Below are 27193 nucleotides of genomic sequence, written 5' to 3' on the forward strand. Positions count from 1 at the left end.
TAAAGCAATCTGACAAGTAATAATAAACATTTTTTTTAAATTAAAATGGTTCTCTGTTTAAGCCTTTATTAACCCTTAGCTTACTCTGAGCACGGTGATTGAATTTGGTAAAAATATCAATGGTATTAGTGGGAAGTTATCTGAGAGGCAGAAATTGCTCATTGGTCAAGGAACTCCTAGCAGCCTCTGGATGAACCCTGGGTTAGAATCCCTGCATTAGAGGAAAATTTTGTTGCATGACACTTTAATTTATTTTTATGCTTCCAGGCACCGGTCACTGTCACAGCCTCCTGGATTGTCACCAAGGCACCACCCCCAATACCTGTCACAGCTCTCATCACTCACAGTTCAGACAAGATCTCTGTTATTATAGCACTGACATAGGGATCATGGTGCAAATAACCCTTATCGGGCTCATCCTGGGATTTCTGGGGGAACGTCAATACCAGTTCAGGTAAGTCTCATTCTATAATAAGAAAGGTAATATTTACTCTGTATAGAGGTACTTTGTCACATATTATATACATGACCCCTACTTAGGCAGCCTATAGACTTTCACATACCAATAAGCTACAAATTCCATCACTTACAAAATTTAACAGCTGGAACAAGACCTTGCTGTAGTAAATACTGTTTCCCAAATTATCATTTTTAGATCCTGGCCATGAACCAATGACGTATTAAATGGCATTATTTTGTGGAATTGTGGCTAGTTTTAGTTTATGGCGCACTAAAAAACGCAAAATGTTTACATTTATATCAACTTGTAAACCTATGTTGATATATAAGGGTAGGGCTTGCCCTAATAAGTTCTATAAAATCTGGCAGTCTTGGTTGGATATTGCGGATTCCTTCTGTAAAGATACTCCATTATCTCAATGCACGTAGGATATGGGATATGGGTGAAACAAATGTCCTCTTGATAATTCCATCAGAGGTGTCTTCTCGTGTCCCCCGGTGGGGATATAGGGTGGGTGGAGGGAGGTGTGTATGTTTAGTGTTGTATGTATGAATGCGTGATAGAATGGATGGTTGTCTCTTTGTCCGGTTACACTTCAGGTGTGGATTCTACAGTGGGTAGTGCTACTTATTGGACTAGTTATGGCCCTTCCAATATTGTGCATTTTAACTTCCTAAGGCAGGGGTCAGGAACCTTTTTGGCTGAGAGAGCCATGAACACCACATATTTTCAAATGCCATACACTATTTTTCAGGGGTCGGGAACCTTTATTTAATATTCATATTCATGGGCCGCAGCTATACAGTGAGTAGATGGATCCGGGTGAAAGTGCCAGGAGTCCGGTCGGGAAGAGAGCAGAGCAGGCAGGTATGCAATGAGGCCGGAGTGGTGAAGCACCTGCAGGCCTGCGAGTGATGGGGTGAGTATAGGCCGTGAGAAAATGGAGGCCGGCCGCTGAAGCCCTCAGAAGTGGATGTGAGAGGCAGCTCCCGCCGGTCCCCGGGTGTCAGAGGGGAAGGAGATTGTGTCTGTCGGGGTACCGGGAGCGGATGGCAGGTCTCCTTACCGGGCGGTGATTGCCAAGGCCCTCAGATGCACAGCACACGAGCCGGCGGTGGTACCACAAGTAGGCTGCGGGGTCCGTAGCGCGGCAATCCGGTCACCCAGAGGCAAACTCAGGGTAGCGGTGGGTAGCCCACAAAGTGTACAGTCGATGGGTGCAGAAATCTCCTTGGCACCGGGCACAGCTACGCGGATGGCACTGGATTAAGTGGTAGACGCGGCGGATCTCTGGAAATACACGTCCAGCGCGGCTCACGTATGGACACGCCCCCCTTTATTAAAGATTTGTCTGCGAGCCAGATGCAGCCACCAAAAGAGCCACGTTCGGCTCGCGAGCCATAGGTCCCTTACCCCTGTCCTAAGGGGATGCAATCCTCTCCTCTCAACCTGTTGATTACCTATTGGCCTTGTACCGCTCTTTGAGTCATTTATCTTTATATGCATCAGCCTCTGTATAAAGTACAGCATTTTTGTTGGTTTGTTATCTTGAAATTCAAAAATAAACATTTTTACAAACTTGTAAACTTTTAAAAACTTATAATAAACTTTTCTAAACTCATAAAAACGTATATAAATGTATTAAAAAAAAAAAAAAAAAAAACTCATAATAAAGGTATAAACTTATAAAAGTAAAAACATATAAACCCCAAAATAAGCTTTATAAACTACATATTCCATGGCTATACAATAATACTCTCAAAACTAAATTCCTCCAGCTGAAAGTGGAAAAAATAGTGTACCTTTTGATATAACGAGTTTTTGGATTGCGGTGCTCAGATACAGTGTAGATTCACTTTAAAGTGGTTGTAAAGACAGAAGGTTTTTATCTTAATGCATTCTATGCATTAAAATAAAAAGCCTTCTGTGTGCAGCAGCCTCCCCAGCACCCCCTAATAAGAACCTGAGCTGCATCTCAATCCAGCGATGTTCCAGGAGTGGCTCGGCTGCCCGAGACTCTCCCTCCTGACTGGCTGAGACGGCAGTGCTGCCCCATTGGCTCCCACTGCTGTTAATAACATTCAGTGAAGCCAATGAGGAGAGAAAGGGGCGGGGCTGCGGCTGTGTGTCTGAATAGACACAGGGAGCTACAGCTCGACTCGGGTGCCGGTGCCCCATGGCAAGCTGCTTGCTGTGGGGCCACCCAACAGGAGGGAGGGGCCAGGAACGCTGAAGAGGGACCTGACAAGAGGAGGATCTGGGCTTCTCTGTGCAAAACCAACTGCACAGAAGAGGTAAGTATAACATGCTTGTTATTTTTAACATTTTTTTTGAGGGTGGGTCTTAATGCCAAGCAGTCGCATATTTACAAAACAGAATGTAAATACAGGTGTGCCAAGAGCATGCTCCCTGTGTGCTCCAGGAACAGTTACCGGTGACTGGTTGTTAGCGATTGGGAGCTTTCCGATAATGTGACCACTGTGATAGTCTATTACAGCAGTCACGTGATCATAAGCCCCGCCCACCTCTCGGCATCTGAAACCCCTAAAAAGGCGGCGCCAAGGGATTAAAGTGGTTCTAAAGGCTCAAGGTTTTTTACATTCATACATTTTTATACATGAAAGTAAAAAGCCTTCTCTGTGCAGCAGCCCCCTCCATTACTTACCTCAGCATCATTGCAATCCAGTGACGTGCACGAGAGCCTCAGCTTCAGTGACTCTCCCTCCTCATTGGCTATGACAGCAGCAGGAGCCATTGGCTCTCGCTGCTGCCAATCACAGCCAGTGAGCCAATGTGAAGAGAATGTGATTACTAGTGATCTGTGATTGCCTATAGCTACTCACATGGTACAGGATGCTGTGATTGGTCCAGGTGCCATGTGATAGCTGTGGGCCAATCATGAATGAAATTCATTCATAACCGCTTTGTTGAGATTGTGATCATGTGATTGCATAGCATACCAGGATCCGCAATCTGCTGTGTTGGGTGGACACTGCAGTAGCAAGAGCAGCATGCTGCCCACCCCTAACCTGGAACAGGCTGGATGACGTACATGTACGTGATCAAGCATGCCTGTGCCGACCACCCACGCTAACTTTACTGTGGACAGTCGGCAAGTGGTTAATCACTGTTGTACTACCCTAGTCTAAAAAAATGGCAGGGAGCTGGACAATTACCTCTTATAAACGACACTTCAGAAAACTTACATGGGCAGCCAAAGTGCCCATGAAGGGCTGTGATTTGAGCTGTAATTGGACAGCTCAGATCACAGTCATGATGTAGAGAACCAAACAGAGTGTCTCTGTACTTTGTGATCACTGTGAACCAATCACAGTCATCACAAGCATAAACAATATTAGTGTTTGCAAACATTCAGCACATTCACCACGGAGGATGCTCCTCTTCCTCTGGTGTGAACGGGGTGAATGTTTGTGAACAGAGCAGGATTGGAAGTTCAATGGTGAAGAGTCTTAAAATGCTACTTATGGCCAATGATAGTGGGATTTTCTTTTAGGTAAGTGAGGGGAGGGGGGGAGGAGGGGAGGGGGATTCAAGTGGCACTAATTACCAGTGATTGTGGGATTTATTTTTTTTTTTTTTTTAGGTCGAAGGTTCAAGTGCCACTGACCACCATTGACTGTGGGAAAATTTTCAGGGGGTTTAATGTGACCACCATTGATTGTGGAATTGTTTTCAGGGGGTTTAAAATGTCAATGACAACCATTGATTGTGGAAAAATGTCTTTATACTTGAAAAAAAGATAAACATAGGCAAACCCAATTGTGTGTTTTTCCTTCCTATAGAAAAAAATTAAAAACCTATCGGTCATTCGAAAATACATTTTAAAAGAAAGTTCTATCTGTCTAAATTAAACATTTAAAAAATTGGGTACAATGGTGCATAACCTAGTAAGTGTTAGTCAAACTATCACAGCACTGAAAAATGGCCTGGGACAGAATAGGGATCGACCGATTATTGGCAAACCTGATATATCAAAGGCCGATCTGCACTTTGCCCAATATATCGAAATCGGCCACCAAGGTGACCGATATTACGGGAAAGTGCTGTACCATAGTGATGGCTGCAGCTAGAGGCATCACCCCGGTACCAGCGTCCATAGCCAAAGGTCGGCTGTCTTGTAATGACAACTGATGCGGCTGAGAAGCCGCTCAGGTGTCATTACAAGGAGGGGACGCCCCCCCCCCCTCTCGCCGCCTTCCGCAGCTCACCTGGGTCTCCCGTCCCACCGGGCAATCAGCTTGCATGGCTGCCGAAGACCTAAACAAAGCCACATTTGGCTCTGATTGGGTCTCCATGCAAAAATCCGGACGTGATGTCATGAGTGACATCACTTCCGGGTACTGATGCCAGATTAAAAAAAAATTACAACATTCAAAACAGCCAAACTTGGAGTTTTGAATGCTAAAGTGGAGTTCCACCCTAAATTTATACTTACCTCCATCTTCTCGCTCAGGGTCACCTGAAAAACAAATGGATAATCACATTTTTTTTTTTTTTACTTACCTCATAGAGAAGAAAATATACTCACCTTACTTCCTTCTTCCTCCCCTCGGCGGCCACGGCCCGTCGTCCCTTCCTGGCTTTGCAATGATTCCTGGAAGCTGAACGTCATCGCTCCCAGGAATCATTGCGCCTGCACCGGCCCCGACGTCAGTTCCAGGGTTGCGCGCGTCATTCTCTTCTAAACAGCTTCTGGGCATGCCCAGAAGCTGTGGAGGGATGACGCGCGCGCACCGGAAGTGACGGCGAAGCCGGTGCAGTGCATTGTGGGACCGAAGAAGACGGAAGAGGACGCAGAAGAGGATCGCGCTGGCTTCAAGCTGCCCACACCTGAGATGGCAGCGCTGGACAATACTTTTTCAAGGTAAGTATTTGTCCTAAAAGGTAAGTGCAACCCGGGACAGATCAGAGGCTAGCCATTGTGGAATGTACTAGCCCTGACTGTCCCGGGGGTATTTTTATTAAAAAAAAGTATTCCCAGGGTGGAACTCCGCTTTAAGTGTAGAGGAGAGGTTTGGAGTATTTTAGACCCCCAGATCCCTCCACAAAAATACCTGTCAAGTAAAAAAAATTAAAAATAATTTTTTTTTAAATGTACGAAAATATCGGCCAATATCGCCCGATACCGATACGCGATGAACAAAATATCGGTATCGGTAATGAAAAAACTATATCGGTCGATCACTATAGAAGGAGTATTACAAGCTAGCACTCAAGTGATTAAAAAAGGAAGGTGCCACAGTTTTTCTAAGGGGTTCCCTCTTTAACCACTTGCCGACTGCCCCACGCAGCTTTACTGCGGCAGGGGGGCTTGGCTGCGCATAATCAGATCAGATAATAGATCCATGGGATTATGTGCACGTGGAATCGGCGGCCTCCCGCGACCTTTACAGAAACTGACAGAAGAGCCGCCTACCTATGTAAACAAAGCAGGCAGCTCTTCTGTCACACAAGCAGAGAGAGATCAGGAGTGATCAGGACTCAGGAGTTTTAGCTACAGGGCCCTTCCCCCCCACAGTCAGTAAGCACAAACAGGTATACATTTAACCCTTTGATCACCCCCCGTGTTAACTCCTTCCCTACCAGTGTCATTTATACAGTGCATATTATTTAGCACTTATTACTGTAGTAATGTCACTGGTCCCCAAAAAGTGTCAAAAATGTCAGTTAGGGGTTTGATCTGTCTGCAGCAATGTCGCAGTCCCGCTAAGAATCGCTGATCGCCGCCATTACTAATAAAAATAAAAAAATAAAAAGTCCAAAAATCTATCCTGTAGTTTGTAAACGCTATAACTTTTGCGCAAACCAATTAAAATACGCTTTTTTGGTATTTTATTTCCAAAAATATGTAGAAGAATACAAATTGGCCTAAACCGATAAAAAATTTTGATTTTTAAAAATTTTTTAATGGGAATGTTTTATAGCAGAAAGTAAAAAATAGTGTTTTTTTTTTCTTCAAAATTGTCGCTCTTTTTTTGTTTATAGCGCATAATCTAAAAACCTCAGATGTGATCAAATACCCCAAAAGAAAGCTCTATTTGTAGGAAAAAAGGACATCAATTGTTTTTGGGTACAGCGTCACACGAACGTGCAATTTTTCGTTAAAGTAACGCAGTGCCAAATTGCAAAAAATGGCCTGGTCATTAAGGGGGGTAAAACCTTCCGGGGCTGAAGTGGAATGCCTACCAGATCCTCTGTCTGCTGTTTTCAAGAAATGCTGCCTTCTAAACTGTGCATAAGGGCAGTAATTCCTGTTGAGGAGACCATCCCAGAGTGTACATTTGTGCTAGCCTGGTGCCCAGATCAGATCGCTGATAAGGCACTACAGCCAGCCCTCCTGTACTGGGCCCGGGCCCCATCAGTGCACAAGGGGGGCCCAGGCACCTGCTCCGCAGAAGGTTCGGCTGTACTGTCTTATTGCAGACACTAACCCTCTTCTGCCTCTCCCTGCAACGCTGTCAGCTTCTCCTCCTCTTTCTCCTTCCGCCTGCACTGGGGGGGGGGGGGGGGGGGATTGGTTCTAGCACATGTGCCCCTTCCTAATTTCTGCCTCTTTTCCCCACAGCGCTGCCAGCTTCCCTCCTTTCCTCTCCTGCCGGCAGCTACTGCGGGCACACAGGGGGATGTTACAGGATGGAGAGCGGGGGAAGGGTCCGATAAATATATAATTTATTGGCCCCTTTATTTTCCTGAAGGAACACAGAGAGTGATTGGTACCAATCACTAAGGTGTCCATTCATCACTGAAGCATAGTAAACTGTGTTACTGCTTCAAGTACTACTAAATCTACAACATTAATATCAGTCTGTATATGCAGTAAAGCATGCTTGTTATACTCACTGTGGAACCTAAGGGGATAATCCTTTGCATTGTGTAATAAGGCTGTTTGATCTTGTATGCACAGATCCTCCCCTTCTTCCACTGACTCCAGAACAGGTCCAGATATGACATAGTCTTTGGAGTCAGGCTGCACATGCTCAGTTTGGGGTGTATTGCTAAAAAGTTTTTTTTTCCTTGTGAGAGCGCATGTGATTAGCACAGGGCCAATCAGAACTGTCCAGACAGAGGGTCAGGGGTCCTGCATTCTGATAGGACCGCTCAGTGCAGAATGAACACTCCTCCTACAAGCATAACCAAGAACTGATAGAAGTCACAAGACTACTATATACTGCTGATGAGAAAAGGTATTTAGCAGTTTATATTTACTAAAATAATTGCATTTCCATGTTCTGTGTACTGTGGGAGACCAGATATAGTGAATGCAGGCTCCTAGGGAGACCAGATATAGTGAATGCAGGCTCCTGGGGAGACCAGATATAGTGAATGCCTGCTTCTGGGGAGACCAGATATAGTGAATGCAGGCTCCTGGGGAGACCAGATATAGTGAATGCAGGCTCCTGGGGAGACCAGATATAGCGAATGCCTGCTTCTGGGGAGACCAGATATAGTGAATGCAGGCTCCTGGGGAGACCAGATATAGTAAATGCAGGATCCTGGGGAGACCAGATATAGTGAATGCAGGCTCCTGGGGAGACCAGATATAGTGAATGCAGGATCCTGGGGAGACCGGATATAGTGAATGCAGGCTCCTGGGGAGATCAGATATAGTGAATGCTGGCTCATGGGGAGACCAGATATAGTGAATGCAGGATCCTGGGTTCAGTAACATTAAGTTAGTCAATGAGCAAGAGGTCTTAGAATGCTTCCAACTCATTTATCTGTGCAGCTGAGGCTGCAGAAAAAAGGACTCATAACTCAGTCACTCAGTCACTTCCGCTGGGAGGTGGGGGGCGGCTGTCAGGTAGGCTATATGGGGCCCCCTGATTTCTAACAGCAGCCCTGATGGTGTATGAATTAGTGATCGACCGATATCGTTTCTTTTAAAGCCGATACCGATACTGATATTTTGGCCATTGAATATCGATATTGGCCGATATTTTTGTACATTTAAAAAAATGTCATTTTTTTAAATTTGGCACCAAGTACCCGGAAGTGATGTCATGACATCACTTCCAGATTTTTTACATGGAGACCCGATCAGAGCCGGTGGGACGGGAGACCCGGGCGAGCCGCGGAAGGCGGCGGGAGGGGAGGGACGTCCCCTCCCGCTCCTTGTAATGACAGCCGAGTGGCTTCTCAGCCGCATCGGTTGTCATTACAAGACAGCCGATCATTGGCTATGGACGCCGGTACCGGGGTGAGACCTCTAGCTGCAGGCATCAACCCGGTACAAGCACTTTCCCGAAATATCGGCAATATCGGTAACCTCAGGGGCCGATTCCGATATATCAGGGAAAGTGCAGATCGGCCCTCGATATATCGGCATTGCCGATAATCGGTTGGTCCCTAGTATGAATCAGTATGCCAGTGTAAATGGGCCTTGAAACTGCAGAATGGATGTCATGGGCTTCAATGATCATTGATTAAAGATAGCTAAAGCCCATAGAAACATAATTAAAACTACAGCCAACATTCTCATTGAGATCCATAGGTAGTGCCATTTGCTTCAAAGGTGCAGTAAAAACTTAAAGAAGGCTGCCTGACTCTTGTGAAATGCTTTGAAAATGCTAGCTCAAGCTGATGTCCTTCACCTCTTGCCGACCAGCCACAGTAGTTTTACTGCAGCAGGTCGGCTCTGTCCCACCAAACGACGTACCTGTATGTCGCTTCATGGGACCGCTAGCGGGGGCGCGCGCACACCCATTCCCCACAGGGAAAGCTAATTAGTTGGTCTGGCGGCCGCGATTGCCGCCGGGCACCTGTGATTGCTCCCCGTGGAGACAGAATGGCAGTCTGCTGTTGTAAACATTGCAGACCACTGTTCTGTCAGTAATGAACACAGGGATCCTGTGTTCCTCCTATTTAGGAACACAGGTCTCTGTGTTCATGCCGCAAGCACATCCCCCACGCAGTTAGAAAGCATCCCCTAGGGCAGTGATGGCGAACCTTGGCACCCCAGATGTTTTGGAACTAAGTTTCCCATAATGCTTATGCACTCTGCAGTGTAGTTGAGCATCATGGGAAATGTAGTTCCAAAACATCTGGGGTGCCAAGGTTCGCCATCTCTGCCCTAGGGACCCCTTTGATCACCACTGTGTTAACTCCTTCCCTGCCAGTGTCATTAGTACAATAAAAGTGCATATTTTTAGCACTGGATTATGGTAGTAATGTCACTGGTCCCCCAAAAGTGTCAAAAATGTCAGTTAGGTGTCCGATCTGTCCGCCGCTATGTCGCAGTCCCGCTAAAAATCACTGATCGCCGCCATTACTAGTAAAAAATAAATAAAAATCACATAAATCTTTCCCCTAGTTTGTAGATATGATAGCTTTTGTGCAAACCAATCAATATATACTTATTGGGATTTTATTTATCAAAAATATGTAGCAGAATACAAATTGGCCTGAAATTATGAAAAAATTTGATTTTTTTATTTGTTTTATCGGAAATGTTATATGGCAGAAAGTAAAAAAATTTTTTTTTCAGAATTGTCGCTATTTTTTTGTTAATAGCGCAAAAAATAAAAATCACATAGTTGATCAAATACCACCAAAAGAAAGCTCTATTTGTGGGAAAAAAGGGACATCAATTTTTTTTGGGTACAGCGTCGCATGACCGCGCAGTTTTCAGTTAAACTAACGCAGTGCCGTATCACAAAAAATGTCCTGGTCATTAAGGGGGTAAAGCCTTCCTGTCCAGAAGTAGTTAAAGTTGAGAGAGCATGCAAGGGTTTTAGATATTTTGAAATTCAAACATATACTTTTGCCAAACCTAGAGGTCATTGTTATTCAGGTCCTGCATAAAGTTTACTAAAACATTGCAAAATGAGTCAGAATTCAAGTTTTTTTTTTTATGGCATTGAAGTCAGTTGATTCATTAACGTCACAAATTTTAGAAACTCAGCATTGAAAATTTAGGTAAGCAAATCAAAGATGATCAAAAAAGTTACCCTTTTCTAAAGTGCGCCTATTATCAAAAAAAGAGCTCATTAAATATATCTATAGGCAAGTAGACGTCTTCTTAAGAACAAGGTAAGGGGGCATCTGCCCACGAAGTTAAGTGTCTGTGTGTGACAATGGCCATAGTTAGAATCTCACTTTATAGTCCCCTATGATGAGATTCCATACTGCCTGAGTGTTGGGTTAAACCATTGAAATTGGCCGTCTATAGTCACTCTAAACCTTGGACTCAAAAGACACATCATATAGCTCATCATGTAAAGATTACAGCCCAATTATACAATCCCCTTTACATTTACCATCATTTATGTAGTACCAAGGTCTATCTGATAATTAAAAGGACTGTTAAGACACTAAATAAGTGAGAGCCTATTCACAATTGTGCATTGTGGCAATGGTGTATCAACACTATTGCCATGGTGTATCAACACCATTTACTAAAGGCAAAAAGACTGTGCACTTGCAGTTGCTCCAGAGCTTATGCCTCGTTTCCACTGAGCGGTACGGTTCGGTTCGGTACACAATTTTTGCCATTTCCATTGTCAAAAGTTGTGAATGGTACCCTAATCCCAAACCGTAGATGTAACCGTACTAACCGTCACTATGATTAAAAGACAGATAAGTAATTGTTTGGATTGCTTCAATATTTGTCAGCAAAATCTTCATATAGAAATATGAAGATTTAATACCACCTCACACAGTGTATTCCATGCTTGGCTGTGAGAGAGACACAAAGACTGTCATTCGCAGACTTCCCTATTGTTTGTGTATTGGAAGGGAATGTGTATTGTGCTAAGTATTCCTGTTCCATTGTTACATGATAATGACCTCACATTATTCTGAACAGGTGGCTAGATAATTAGTTTACGGTTATTCTGTATACAAATCTATCTGCATATGCTAATGCAATCAGACTCATCTGACCTGCTTGTGTATATAATGTGTGTGTGTGGGTTCAATAAACAGTTCTTCTTGCTTACCCTCAACATTAGAGTCTCATCTCATGTTTGTGGGAGAAGGCTATACCAGCTCTATCCCTCTTCTGCTTGGATTGCTAAATCCCTAGCTCCGGTAAGAGCGATTCCTGCTCTACTCTATAGCATCCCTCCCACTAGGGGGAAGAGGACATCTCTGGCGGCGAAACCCCTCTTTCCATCGGGGCGGCCGCTACAGTACCGTACCGCTATTTTGGGACCCTTTCGTTGGGGTATCAAGCGTAATGGTACCGTACCAACAGGGTGGAGCTACACACTGCAGAACGTTAATTGGTCTATCATCGCCTTTCACCACACCTATCAAGTGAGGTCGATCACAACCTTCTGGCTACACCAGAAGCTACACCACGCCTATCATGTAAGGCAGGGGTACTCAAATATAAAATTGAAAGGTCCACTTACCAATTTTCCATTCAGTACGAGGTTCGGAAAAGTGACCGTCAAATTTCAAATACAGGAACGCCAACAACAAAGAAAGGCATACCCCAAAACTTTTAAACTATACACAAAAAAATGTGGTAGACCTTTACTGTGAAAAAGGTGACACCTTTGTTAGACAGGGAGCAGTGCCATACCAAGCTGACCAAGATTTCCCATTGAGGCCAATGTTAAAAGCTTGGAGTAGTGATATATGAAGCTGACCAAGATTTCTCATTGGGGTCAATGTTAAAAATCTGGAGTACTGCCATACCAAGCTGTCCATAGTAGCGAATGTACGTAAATGCCTCTGTACTGCACCTCTTCCCAGCTGCTACAACCTCTGCAACACTCACACCTCTCCTCTGCCCTCATCTTCCCCAAAGGTCCCCCATCTTCCACATGATTACCTTTCTAAAATACCTTTCTGTTGCTGGCTGCCATATCTTCCTTCTCCTTCTTCCCAATGCATGTGTTGCTTGACACAGGGTCTGGGTAGCAGCCCGGCCCATTCCTGACATCACAGGTTGAATTTGACAGGTGCAGTCTCTCATTGTGGCTGCACAGTGCCCTGAGTAGATGTCTCTTTACCTCCTGCCACCGAAGCCGGCTTCCCTCAGCTCCATGTCTCCACAGACTACTACGGGGGTTACAACTCCCGGAATGCAGTGCGGCGGGGGTGCTTAGGCACAAGGAGGAATAAGTTCCTCCTCCACTGTGAATGCTGGTTAGCGGGCTTGTAACATCACTGGTTGCTAGACGCCAGACGGCGGGTGATCTAGCAACCAGTGATAAAAGGAATAGGCAGCTTCAGCACAGACCGCCGCAGTCCAGATCTAAGCGAGTCTGGGTCCGGACACGGCCCGGAGTCCGCCTATTGAGGACCCAGGATGTAAGGGTACTGTTGGCGGTGGAAATGTAAGCCTGATCAAGGTGTACTGTTCCGAACCGTACTGAACTGTACCGAACCAAACCGTACCACTCAGTGGAAACGAGGCATTAGTACCGTATTTTCCGGCGTAGAAGACGACTGGGCGTATAAAACGACCCCCCTAATTTTCAAGTTAAAACATAGGTTTTGGGCTATACTCGCCGTATAAGACTACCCCCCTTCCAAAGCAAGGCCACACCATTGAAAAACATCAGATTTCTCATAGATCTGCAAAGTACCCCAAGTACTGTAATACATGTAATCTCTCATAATATCTCCAAGGTACCCTATTAGTATAAGTATTATGAGTAGATGTCATCTCAAGACGCTGGCTGTGTGGGAATTCTGTACCGGTATACCATATGTACCGTAGCTTCGGCTACATACAGTATACCGCGCTGAGCCAATCACAGTGAGCGATGTATTCTATTATTGAATGCAAAGCCTGCTCGGATTGGCAGAGTCAGAGAGGCGGGCTGATGTTACTCCGCCAATCCGAGCAGACTTTGCATTCAATAATAGAATACATCGCTCTCCCTGATTGGCTCAGCATGGTACACTATATGTAGCTGAAGCTACGGTACATACGGTATACCGGTACAGGATTTCCACACAGCCAGTGCCTTGAGATTACATCTACTGGTAATACTTATACTTAGGTTACCTTGGAGATAATATACTCAGCGTATAAGACGACCCCTTATTTTTGGGGGATTTTTTTGAGGTTCAAAAGTAGTCTTATACGCCAGAAAATACAGTAAATGAGGTAGAGCTTCACTGTGCAAAAAAATACCCATTCACTGAAAGGAAAAAAAAAATGAAAAAAAAAATGGCATTTTGGCTTGCACATGATTGGATGATGGAAGTCAGCAGATCTTTTGCTCATTTACTAAGCTCTGGAAGAACTACTCTTGAAAATTGCAATTGCACTTTGCAAAGTGCACAGTATATTTGCCTAAATCAACCCCAATGCATGCTAAAAGGCACACATTGACGTGATTTTCTAAACCACAACTATTGTAGGTGTGGTGTATGGTGACATTCATTGGCCATGCCACCTCAACCCATTGTACAGTAGAGCCCAATATACTGCAGAGCCCAACAATGCATATATCCTGCACATACTATGCACACTTTTATGTTTGTGATGCAATACATTTATGTCTAAGAAGCTTATGCTGATTGATTATGATTTTATTTCATTTTTTGCAGCCGTAGAGCTGGCCTCTTCAAGGAGATCGAACCTGTTGATCTTCCAAACTGTCAGCTTGTGAAAGGAATTGGTATGTATGTCATGATTTATTAACTTTCAAAATATCATATTTCTTCACAAACCTCTTTTTTTTTTTTCTTTTTTTTTTGGGGGGGGGGGGGGGTATTTTAGATTTCGATTTTTTTCCATTAGAAACTTTTAAAAACATAGAACATAAAACAGAAAGTAGAAAAGATCAGGGTTTTTTCAAACTTTTTTTTTTTTTTTTTAATTTATATAATGAAGAGTTAAAAAAAAAAAAAAAAAAAACAGTGGTGATCAAATATCACCAAAAGAAAGCTCTATTTGTGTGAAAAAAAATGATGTAAATTTCTTTCAATAAATTTTATTGAGAATACAAGGAAAACAATGTGACGCTTATTTCCCAACATCGGTAACTGAATACAATAAACTGAGCGTATACAGAATGGGTTACAAAACATCATAAAGATTACAAATAACAACATGCCATAGCCTGTACAAATGCAATCATGCACACGGGACGTTTTTACAGCGGCTGTTTTTGGCGTCAGACGTTTTTTTCTGCAGCCAATAAACACCCCAGCATGTTATCCTATGTCTCCATGCACACACAGGCTGTTATCAGCAGTTTTTAGCAGGGCTGTTTTCTGGCTTTAAAAAAAAAAAAAAAACAAGTGGGTTTTTAGTGGTGTTTTTCAGCTGTAAAAATGCTCTAACGTCAATAAACGCTGGTAAATGCCAAAAAACGCTGCTAACTGCCATTTTTTGACGTTTTTGATTCCATTGCTTTTTTTAAGCCTGGGTTCTGTTCTGTGGAACATGTTCTGTTCATGGAACATAGTCTGGGGTCACACTGGTGCATGCTAAACACCGCATTGGATTTGCACCAAAAATGCACCGCATTCCTGTGCACATCACATGTGTTGTCGGTGCAATGCGTTTTGAACCATATATTTTGTATGGCTCAAATTGCATCACATTTGCACCAAAATGTTGTAGGACCATTTTTTCGCCACACCTAATTGCATCGCATGGGTGTGAATACCCATGCGATGCGATTCTGGCAAGCGCACTGCATTTTGCAATCTGTTTCGCGGTATCGTTTATGGAACATGAAGCCCTGTTGACATTGTGCTGATTTGGCATTGATGGAGAAAAGGGAACAGCCATTTTATTTATCAAATATTTATTTATGATTTATTTATGATTATGAAACATGGATTTATAATTAGGCAGATATATTGGAGGTATATATATTGTGAGAAGTCCTATTGTATAACAGCTGTTGTATTCAAAAGCCATTTACAGCTCCAGCTGTTAAGATTGCTATCTCGACCCTTGAAGACCTGTTTAGCCAACAAGCTTTGGAAGTGACACGTCTATGTTAAAATGTCCATCCGCATATCAAAGGATGTTACCAAAGACTCATATGTGACTTTTAATGAAACTAGATAGCTAGGTTCCACCCACTTTAGAATGTATAAAACTGTATTAGAAACCCTAGCCAGATAGAGCAATGATTATTAAGCCAACAGAATGTAATGTGATTGACTTGCTCTCCAAACATGTTTTCCTATCTATATGTTTGTCTAAATAAATATAATTTTCAATCTGGCTTCAACAGTCAAAATGTTACTGAAACCCGTGAGTTTTGGGGTTACCCGTACAGCATGCAATTTTGTCATGTTGAATCGCATGTCAAATCTGAGCCTATTGCCGGCAACGGCACGGGGTTTGAAATCATTTCAGCGGCACAATTCCAAAATCAAATGTCAATGCGACTTGGGGGGTGATTTGACAGACATCTGTACGGGTTCATGCACAGATGTCTAATGAAATCGCCCTGAAGTCACCAAAAGTAGTGCAGAAACTACTTTTGGGAATCAGTGCGGCGCCACAAAGCCAGGGTTGCACCAATTCGGACAGTGACGCTGCCAGGAATAGGCTCTGATTTGGCATGAGAATTGACATGTCAAATCTGCCCAATGTGAACAGGGGCTTAATGTTCCATGAACTAAACCCCAAAAAAGATTGTAAAATGCTGTGTTGCTGGGGTGGGGTCTACTGGAATCTATTGTTGCTGGCTCCAGGGGATCTATTTTACTACTTTTCTGGTTATTAAGAAAAAATTCCATACAATCTATTTAGCACCGCAAAATTATATTTGGGGCAGTGCTGGGAGGTGGGCAGGGGGTGGAACCAAGAGATGGTGTGAGAGGAGGGTGGGGCGCAGAGACAAGGGGGGGGGGACTCAGACGGGGGGAGTTCCTGCACCTATTCTCTGAGAAAAAAAAAGCCCTGACTATGATTACTACTTTTTTGTACACAGAGTATGGCTCGGAAGATATTCATCTTCTTCCCAATGGACTGGCATTCATCAGCTCTGTAAGTACAATATTTCTTATTTCTGGATTAATACTGCCCCAGCTAATCTAATTAGTAGTTGTTTTCCAGGTATGTTCTAATAGGTTATATCTCTTTGAAGGGCCTGAAATACCCAGGGATGAAAAGCTTTGCACCAGACCGACCCGCAGAAATATTGCTGGTAGATCTGAACGATGACGTCCTTCACCCCCAACCACTACAGCTCAGTGAAGGCTTTGATGCATCTTCATTTAATCCTCATGGGCTCAGTGCGTTCATTGATGAGACAGGTAAGGAGCTACAACCAAATTCAATTCTCCACTCCTTCCTTTCACCCAGTCTGGTGATTTGGATGTTTCGGTATTTGTAAGAAAAGTAGTTTTGTTGAAGTGAAAACCCTCAAATTTACTCATTAAAGAGAAGGTAATCTCCCCTTGTGTGTTTGTACCTAAAGGAAATCCTATAATAAGGCTTACCTATAGGTGCTGTAAATATCTCCTAAACATGCACCGTTTGCGCTCGTGAGTCGTGACGTCTCTTCTTTGCCTATGCTGTAACTGGCGGCTCCCACGCGCATGTGCAGGAGTGACGTCTTTGGGGCTCCGGCCAATCACAGCGCCAGAGCCCATGAACCCGGAAGAAACACCGGGGAAGATGTCGGCCGTGTCAGCGGTGAGCTGGTGCTGCTGTGGGGGCTTCGTTCTAGCACACTAACTCATTATGCCTTTGTCTTACAGGTTTTTTTTTTTTTTTTTTAACTGGGTTTACAACCTCTTTAAACTGCTTATAGCGGAGTTCCAGCCTCGGGGTGAAATTTAGATAAAAATACCCCTGGGACAGTCAGGGCTAGTACATTCCACAATGGATAGCCTGTGAGCTGTCCCGGGTCGCACTTACCTTTTGGAAGAAATACTTACCTTGAAAATTTCTTCTCCCGCACTGCCATCTCGGATGTGGGCAGCTGAAGCCAGCGCATCCTCTTCTGTGTCCTCTTCCGTGTTCTCTTCGGTCCCACAATGCACTGCACCGGCCCACCGTCACTTCCGGTGCAGGCGCGTCATCCCTGCACAGCTTCTGGGCATGCCCAGAAGCTGTTTAGCAGGGAATTAAGCGCCTGCACCGGAAGTGAGGAGCGGGGCTGGTGCAGTCGCATTGATTCCTGGGAGCAATGACGTTCAGCTCCCAGGAATCATTGCAAAGAGGAAGTGACAGCGCGGGCTGCGGCTGCAGGGGGAGGAAGAGTAAGAAAGGTGGGTATGTTTTCTTCAATAACAAGGTAAGTAAACAAAAAAAAAAAATCGTCATTATCCATTTGTTTTTCAGGTGACACTCAGCAAGCGGATGGCACAAAATCGATTTTGTCGATTTTGAGGCCGGAACTCCGCTTTAAAGTGTTTGTTACCCCAGCATTTCATATTCCTGATATGTGCCTGCTGTAGCATTGTCTGAGGAAATATCCTGTCCTCTTTGTATTGCTTTAATTGTGTAAAAATCTCTGGTGTTCCTGCCAGTCCCTCTGCTTTCCTGTTAAAAAATGACCACACTAAGCAGGAGAGCACACGATGGCCAGCTCTCTAGCTATGCTGGGAACTCAGCCTGCTCTCCTCCAATGATCAGACTTGTCCTGACAGCCCCCCCCCCCCCCCCGTGCAACCATTCAGTTCAGTGTGTTCAGTGTGCTGTTGCTTTTCCTCCCCCAGCTCTTATGCAGCTGAGAACAGAGGGAATGTGATCACTTATAAAAATGGGGAAAAAAATGTATTCATATATTTTGACATTGTGTGCATGTTTAGAAATTCTCTGCAATTGGGAAGATTTTTAATTTTTCTATATATATATTTGTGTTTTATTTGTTCAGCATTCTGATTTACACCTGCTTTATATATATATATATATATTGAAGGTTTATCATATTGTTTTTTATCTATTACACTTCTTGGTTTATCATATTATTATTTTAGCTTTATCACACATCTGATTAGTGCACTACCCTTTGCGTTTATATTTCTCTTTGCAAGCTCTTGAGTACTTGTGTTGGCTGCAGTTCATTTATAGGTGTGGATAGTAGCCATCCCAGCAGCGCACCTGTTCTCACACTTTATTACTTTATTTACACCTACTTTAACTTTGTGATTTTTTAAAAAAATATGAAGACTGATTGCAGTGCATGCACAGTACAGAGTACAGTCCTGGTACATACCAGGCATCTGTAAGATGAAGGCAATGGCACCAGGTGTAAGATAATATAACTCTAGTCCACGCTTATGTTTAAAATCAATTATTTGTTGATGGGGACAAGGGCCTTATCCCCGCCACAACCGTGGCCGGTGGTTGTGGGGGTCTGCAGGCAGGGGTCTTATCAGAATCCCGGAAGCCCCCTTTAACAAGAGCATAATTACCCCTACCCATTCACCAGAAAAGTGTAAAAAAGTAATAAAACACAGACAGCTTTTGACAATTCCTTTATTAAATTATAAAAAACAGTGTCCCACCGATGCAAATCCGTCATCAATCATGCCGCCCGATGTACCCGGAAAAGAAAAAAGAAACATTCCTGCCGACATGAAGGCTGTCTGCCTACTGCAGGCTCCTCCATTTGACAGTTCTTTGGGGGCAGCCCCCCTGCCCCAAAGCACCCACCCTCCCATGTTGAGGGCATGTGGCCTGGTATGGTTAAAGCGGAGTTCCACCCTGGTTATACTTTTTTAATAAAAATACCCCCGGGACAGTCAGAGCTAGTACATTCCACAATGGCTAGCCTCTGAACTGTCCCGGGTTGCACTTACCTTTTAGAAGAAATACTTACCTTGAAAAAGTATTCTCCAGCGCTGCCATCTCAGGTGTGGGCAGCTTGAAGCCAGCGCGATCCTCTTCTGCATCCTCTTCCTTCTTCTTCGGTCCCACGATGCACTGCATCGGCCCCGCCGTCACTTCCGGCGCGCGCGTCATCCCTCCACAGCTTCTGGGCATGCCCAGAAACTGTTTAGAAGGGAATGACGCGCGCGCACCGGAACTGACGTCGGGGCCGGTGCAGGCGCATTGATTCCTGGGAGCGATGACAATCAGCTCCCAGGAATCATTGCAAAAGCCAGGAAGTGACGAATCGCCGTGGCCGCCGAGGGGAGGAAGAAGGAAGTAAGGTAAGTATATTTTCTCTACAAGGTAAGTAAAAAAAAAAAATTGCGATTATCCATTTGTTTTTCAGGTGACCCGGAGCGAGAAGATGGAGGTAAGTACAAATTTAGGGTGGACTCCACTATGAGGGGGATGCTCACTCGTCCCCCCCCCTTTCCTGACCTGCCGGGCTGCATGCTCGTATAAGGGACTTTTATGGATTTTGGGGGGAGGGCGCCGTTTTTTTTTTTTCTTTAATGTTGGCGTGGAGTTCCCCTAAAATATCAAACCCAAAGGACCTGGTATGGACTGGGGGGGACCCCATGCCGTTTTTTTAAACATTTTGCATTGCCAACATTCTCTTCTTTACATTCATCTGTCAGTGGGGAAGCCCGCTGACAGATGACGAGTCATCGTTGTGAAGGACGTGGTGGCCGCCTTTTCGGCCCGCTGCTTTACAACCAGCTAGTCTTCACACAGAATTCGAATCGGTTGATAGTTTTTTGATCGATCTGAATTATAATCCTTCTGAAAAGTTGGTTAGAAAACGAATAAATAAAACATGTTTTGGTGGATTTTAATAAAATTCGTACTATTTGTTACTATTTTATTTGGAGATTCAAAACATCTAAATCTCCAAATAACTAAAAATTAGCCTGAATTTGTATTTGGACCGAATTGCACATGTCTGGAGGAGGGTATCACAGCCTTGCCAGCAGAGTACCAAAGCAGACAGAAGGGCAATTATCCCACCTAAGCTGTCCATGGCTGCCACAGCCTGTCAAACTTCCTAAGACAATTCCTTCCAATGTAGGTCAGCTTGTACAATGGTAGGGCAGCATTGATAGATTTCTCCCAGGACCCCACGGAGGGAGGGGAATGGGCATTCCACTTAAAGCGGAGTTCCAGCCTCAAAATCGAAAAAAAAAACTATTTTGGGCCATCCGCTTGCTAAGGGCCACCTGAAAAAAGAAATGGATGCTCCCAATTTTTTTTTTTTTTGGTCACTTACCTTGATATTGAATAAAATATACTCACCTTCCTTCCACTTCCTCCCTCGGCGGCCGTGGCCCGCGCCGTCACTTCCGGCTTGCCTGGGAGCTGAACGTCATCACTCCCAGGAATCAATACGCCTGCATCGGCCCCGCTCGTCACTTCTGGTGCAGGTGCGGCATTCTCTGCTAAACAGCTTCTGGGCATGCCCAGAAGCTGTGCAGGGATGCCGCGCTTGCTCTGAAAGTGACGATTGGGGGCGGTGCAGTGCATTGTGGGACTCCGACGTCACTATGGCAGCGCTGGAGAAGAACTTTTCAAGGTAAGTATTTCTTCTTACAGGTAAGTGCGACCCGGGACATTTCAGAGGCTATCCAATGTGGAATGTACTAGCCCTGACTGTCCCGGGGGTATTTTTATCTAAATTTGACTCCTGAGGCCGGAACTCTGCTTTAAGTATAATTTCTCTTTTAGCATAAAAAAACAAATAGGAGAGCAAAAATTTTAGCATATCTAGGCCCTAACTTATCATCTTGAATACCCAACAGCACCAGTTCGGGAGAGGCCGGGAGGGTGAGCTGGAGGTGAAAGTTAATAAGTTCAGTCACCTCCGCCCAAAAGCAAGCCACCCTCAGACAGCTCCAGAGCATATGTATATAAGTGCCTATACCATCTCTACAACGGGGGCAATCCTGTGGTCTCTGAGGGTAGATTCTGTGCAGTCTCTGGGGAGTAGAGTAAACTCTGTTCAACAATTTTGTCTCAATCAATTTATCTCGTAATGGCTTCAGCAACCTGGTAGTATGCTCAAGACAGTCCTCCTAGTCTTCACTGTCAAGATCAGGAAGGCTCGCCTTCCACAGTTCCCACGACCATTCCATTTTAGGGGAGCCCACACTAAGTAGAAGATTTATGAGACTTCTGCATGGGAAGATTTACAGGTACCGAAATATAGAAGAACTCTTGTTGGGGACTTTGTATGGAAAAGGTGGTGTTGTCCCAGCCTGAAGGGCTGCATTGACTTTCCAGACCACAGTTATTACCTGTAAAGTTTCTCTGTTTATTTTATAAAAGCTCCTTCAAACTGGAGCTGTTGGCCTTGGTGTGGGCAGTCATCAAACACATTGCCAAATACCTGACAGGAACCAGTTTAAGGTCTGGATGGATAACAATCCATTGGCTAATCTCCAAACTTGGCACTTTGGAGCAACACTGGGCAGCCTACCTGCCAAAGGTTGAATTTTCCTTGCATTATCACTCTGGTGTTCAATGTATCATATTAATACACATCAATTTCATGTATATCTATTTCCCTTTGAAATGCTTACTCTGCAGAGAGCATTTTCTCCAACATGGCAGTAGTGCGCATTTATACAAAACTGTGCTGTGCTGCCCCCTACAGGGAGGTGGAATACCTCAAATGGTACACATTGCACACTTTCAGTAGGTAGAGTGAGGAGGGAATTGACTTACAGACCAGCCAAAGGATTTGTAGCCCTGTGGATGTTTTTATTATTTATACCACAGTATGTATTGGTTGGAACGATCCACCTTAAATCTCCAGATGAGCAACCAACCTCCAGCCCTCCATACGGCTCAGACTGTGGCGCCGGAGAGGAAGGGCCCCCTGAAGACAGAACACACTGTGTGACAGGAGCTCTGTGTGTTCTGTCCTCAGGGGGCCCTTCCTCTCCGGGGCCACAGTCTGAGCCGTATGGAGGGCTGGAGGTTGGTTGCTCATCTGGAGATTTAAGGTGGATCGTTCCTGCCTATCCTCTTTTGTGGAGTACTGTAACCAAGGGATTGGTGCTGTTTTGGCTGACCGAATTGCGGATGTCCCCAGGCTTTTTTCCAGGAGAGCAGGGTTTAGTAGTCCCTTAACTACTTACTGCTGATCCAATCTTCACCTGTCGGTAAGAGTCAGTGTGTGGTGGATTGTCTGTGTCACTTCTCTGCTGTGCCATGCACCTGGGTGAAGCGTCTGTAATCCTGAATTTATCTGCTTAACCACCATTCCTTTGGGACTTTGATGAACATTATTATCGGTTTCCTATTTATCTACTAGCGCTGCTCGTGTGTACATTATCTCTACAAATCTTCCAGTATTTGAGCTAGCAGCTGGTGTCCAATAGGGGGCGCAGGTTACTTTGTGTGCAATGTATTGGTTGGTCAACACTCAGGAGTTGGTCTTCACAAAATCTGACCTCTGACTCTTTCTTGTAGATGGCACGGTCTACCTTTTTGTTGTGAATCATCCTGACCACAAAAACCTTATTGAAATATTTAAATTTGATGAGAAACAGAAATCTCTCCTACACCTGAAGACCATTAAACATCCATTATTGTACAGGTACTGACAAATATTTGAAAATTACATTAACGTTCTCAGCAAAGCTGTATGGGAAAACAAAATGAGGGCCTACTGAGTATATTTGTATTTATTTGGCATTTTATTTGTACTGTAGGAGCCTTCTCTCCACCTGTTATAACACTAGACCTTGGCTTACAATTTCTCATCCTTTCTCAAACTTGTTTCACTAGAGAAACCATTGAAAAAACTTTTATGTTTCAGGGACCCCCTGCTTAAACCAATTTATTGTTGGTCAGTGGGAAAATGGCCTAAGATCATTAGTGTCATGCAAGTGGTGGGACTTCCAGGATGACAATGGTCATCCCATCTACGACCCATCTTCAGTGTTATGTCTGAGGGAGGAAGGTTCTCATCCAAGATTTTACATTACATGGCCCCATCCATTGGCCCCCCAAAGCAGCAAAGTCTGCCTGTATTTTTAGCAGAGAAACAGCTCAAAAGCATAACTTGACTGTAGAAATGGTCTTCTTAGGGTCAGAATTTTATTTCCTCCAAACATGGCACGTCAAGTTGATGCCAAAGAGCCTAAATTTGGTCTCATCTAACCACAGCACTTTCTCCCAATCCTTCCCAAGGTCATTGGTGTCATGCAAGTGGTGTTGGCTCTGAAACCATGTTGGGATCATGAAATGGGAGGTCAATCAGCCACAGCTTAAAATATAACTAAATGCAAAACTTTTTTTAAAAATTTTGGATAGATTGGAGAGGGATTAGCAGTGCTGTATCTTGGCCTAGGCCAACAAGGCCCAGGCCTAGGGCAGCACTTTGCAGGGGGGCAGCAAAAAAGCTGATGGGGCTGCACTGATATGCTGCCCTGATGGGCACTGATACGTTGCACTGATGGGCACCAATAGACTGCACCGATGGCCACTGATGAGGCAGGACTGATAAGCTGCACTGATAAGGCAGAATTGATGGGCACTGATGAAGCTGAACTTATGGGTACTCATGAGGCTGCACTGATGGGCACTGATAGACTGTGGTTGTGGTCTGTGGTTTACAGATGACAGGGCGGGTCATAAACAGGAAAGGGTGGGGCCTTTACCGGAAGGGGTGGGTCATATTTAAATTAGGGGTGCCCAAGTTTAGTCAGGCCTAGGGCAGCACAAAACCTAAATACACCACTGGGGATTAGAGCCCCTGTCAGTTTTTATTGCTGCCTGTGCTCCTTTTAGGAGATCCACCCTCTCTATTTGTCCTGGTTACCATTATCCATGAAAGTGAAAATAAAAGAAAATCCCAAATTTTAGGTTGTCCCCACAAAAGTAACAGAAGGGAAATCGTTCAATAGGGACGCTAGTTCTGGTGACCTGGGGGTCCCCAAGACATTCCCTTAATTTGCAGGGATTTCCTCTCACTTCCTGTTTGGCTATGGGACAGGAAGTTAAGGGAAATCTCTGCAATGGAAACACAGATGGAGAAAGAAAATCTGATAAGGGTTATAATTCTTCCTTTCTCTATCCAAAATGAAAAAAAAAAAAGTTTTGCCTAGTTCTACTTTAAGGAACCCCTAGCAACATTTGGAGGAACCTAGGGTTCCACAGGGCTCCTCTTGCTAATGCTAAGGACAAGCAGTCCTTTAAAGATGTTAAATTGTAAATCAATCAAAATAAAAAAATAAAATAAAACTATAGTCTCTATCTAACATTACAGAAATCGTGCTAGTAGATCTGAAAATAGCAGCTAGCAAAAAACAACTAAACAAATTGTATACAAATGCAAATTCAAATTACATCGCTTATAGTGACAGTCAAAAATTCATGAAGGTAAACTGTTATTTAAGAATGAAACTGGAATGGAATTGGATTACATTAGATTTTTATTATCACAGTGGTAGATTTGGACTTTGCACAAATTTCGGACTATTATTTATATTTTTATTTATTTTCCATTTTTTAATTAATGGTTCACCTTTATGAATTTTTGATTTTCACAACAAGCGTAGCAATTTGAATTTTTTTATCTCTATGTGCAATCTTGGCTGAAATAGTAAATATAGTGATGCGTGACACTTAGAAATCCAAGGGATTTGCTGGATAATTGTGACAAACATTTGTCCTTAAATTATTTTGACCATATTTTGTTTAATACAGTGATTTCCAATAATGTTCAGCTTCATCTAGTGGCCATAATGTGGTATTTTTCTGGTTGAGATTTTTCAGGAAAAATACCACATTATGGCCACTAGATGGCATTGAAAATAAAAGGAAATCAATGCTGTTGATGTACTGTGTCCCAGTACAGTAGGTGGTGGGAGGCAGGATGACTAATCAGCAGTGAAAAAAAAGCAATGTGCCTTCTGTTTACATTTTCAACTTCCGTTTATGGGATCCTAAAATTTCTATATACCACAGACAGTTATTCAAAATGTCCACACCCTCCCTACAGTGGAGAAAATCATTTTCTGACCCCCTGCAGATTTTGTAGGTTTGCCCATTTACAAAGAAACAACGTTTCTATCATTTGTATCAGAGACAGAATATCAAACAAAAATTTAGAAAAAACACATGATACAAATGTTAAAAATGAAGTTGCAGTTCAGTGAGTAAAATAAGTATTTGATCCCCAAGCAAAACGTGACTTAGTACTTGGTAGGGAAACCCTTGTTGGCAAACAAGGGTTTCTTGGAGTTGGAGACCAGGTTTGCACACATCTCAGGATTTTGGTCCACTCTTCTGTACAGTTCTTCTCTAAATCCTTAAGGTTACTTGGCTGTTGCTTGGCAACTCGAAGTTTCAGCTCACTCCATAAATGTTCTATAGGATTCAGGTCTGGAGACTGGCTAGGCCACTTATTGACCCTTATGTGCTTCTTCTTGAGCTACTCCTTGGCGGTATGTTTTGGGTCATTGCCATGCTGGAAGTCCCATCCACTACCCAAATTCAGTGTTATGGCTGAGGGAGGAAGGTTCTCATCCAAAATTTTACAATACATGGCCCCGTCCACTGGCCTCTCAATGCGGCAAAGTTGGCCTGTATCTTTAGCAGAAAAACAGCCCAAAAGCATAATGTTTCCACCTCCGTGCTTTACTGTAGGGATGGTGTTCTTAGGGTTAGCATTTTATTTCCTCCAAACACTGCAGTAAAGTTGATGCCAAAGAGCTTGATTTTGATTTCATCTGACAACAGCACTTTCTCCCAATCCTTCTCTGAATCGTTTAGGTGTTCACTGGCAAACTTCAGACGCATTGTACATGTGGCTTCTTGAGGATTGGACCTTGCGGTTGCTGCAGGATTTCAATCCACAGTGGCGTATTGTGTTACCAATGGTTTGTTTGGTGACTGTGGTCCCGACTGCCTTGAGATCATTCACAAGCTCCTCCCGTGAAGTTCTAGGCGGATCCCTCACTTTTCTCATGATCATCCTTACCCCATGAGGCAAAATCTTGCATGGAGCTCCAGACCGAGGGCGGTTGACAGTAATTTTATATTTCATCCATTTGTGAATAATTGCCCCAACAGTTGTCTCCTTCTCACCAAGCTTCTTGCTGATGGTCTTGTAGCCCATTCTAGCCCTGTGCAGGTCTACAATCTTGTCCCTGATGTCCTTTGACAGCTCTTTGGTCTTGCCCACGATGGTGAGTTTTGAATAAAAGAAATAGATTCTGTGGACAGGTGTCTTTTATACACATAATGAGTTGTCCTTAAATTGACAGAACTAACCTGTGTACCACATGAGTACATGTCTGTGAGAGCCAGAATTATTGTCGGTTGGTAGGGGATCAAATACTTATTTTACTCACTGAACTGCAACTCAATTTATTGATTTATATTTATTTGTATCATATGTTTTTTTCTGGATTTTTGGTTGATATTCTGTCTCTATAATTTAAAATACACCTATAATAACAATTATAGACCCTTCATTTCTTTGTGAGTGGGCACACTTACAAAATCTGCAGGGGATCAAATAATTATTTTCTCCACTGTATATTCAGTAGTACTACATATAACAAGAAAATTCAACAGGTTTTAATATTTTAATTAGATAGGCACCCTTTTCTTGAAAGAAGTGGAGGACGTGGCCTGAAACGTCAGTGCAGCAACCCCCATAGCTAACAGTCAAAAACAAGAACACTGACTTCCTTATGTAACTTTCCTTGTAATAAATACTGTACATGTTTAATGAGAATGCCTCAATGGCCAGTATAGACACTCCCGATGGACTAGGAGGCAGTGGGTGGGCAGAAAATAGCCCCAAAACCAGACAAGTCAAGCCCTTCTGTCAAGGAAAGTGAAACCGGGATCGGAGAGGCTCACAGACAAGGAGCTTCTGGCTTAGAAACGTGACAATAACACCTCGTGGTGCTTGCTTTTTACTTTCAGTATTGCATCTA

General features: G+C 43.7%; 1 protein-coding gene across 1 annotated transcript in view; it reads left to right on the forward strand.

Annotated features, from left to right (window-relative positions):
• The first annotated feature begins 305 nt into the window (after positions 1-305).
• Positions 306-27193, forward strand: part of LOC309556421 (uncharacterized protein) — a 105708-nt gene continuing 78820 nt past the window's right edge. The window contains exons 1-5 of the mRNA XM_082258887.1: positions 306-454; positions 13994-14064; positions 16345-16400; positions 16501-16669; positions 22710-22836. Coding sequence (XP_082115013.1) covers positions 390-454; positions 13994-14064; positions 16345-16400; positions 16501-16669; positions 22710-22836 — 488 coding nt within the window. The 5' untranslated portion in view covers positions 306-389. The remainder of the gene's footprint in view (positions 455-13993; positions 14065-16344; positions 16401-16500; positions 16670-22709; positions 22837-27193) is intronic.

The sequence above is a fragment of the Pelophylax lessonae genome (assembly GCF_965119305.1).
Source record: "Pelophylax lessonae genome assembly, chromosome: 5".
Lineage (NCBI taxonomy): Eukaryota > Metazoa > Chordata > Amphibia > Anura > Ranidae > Pelophylax > Pelophylax lessonae.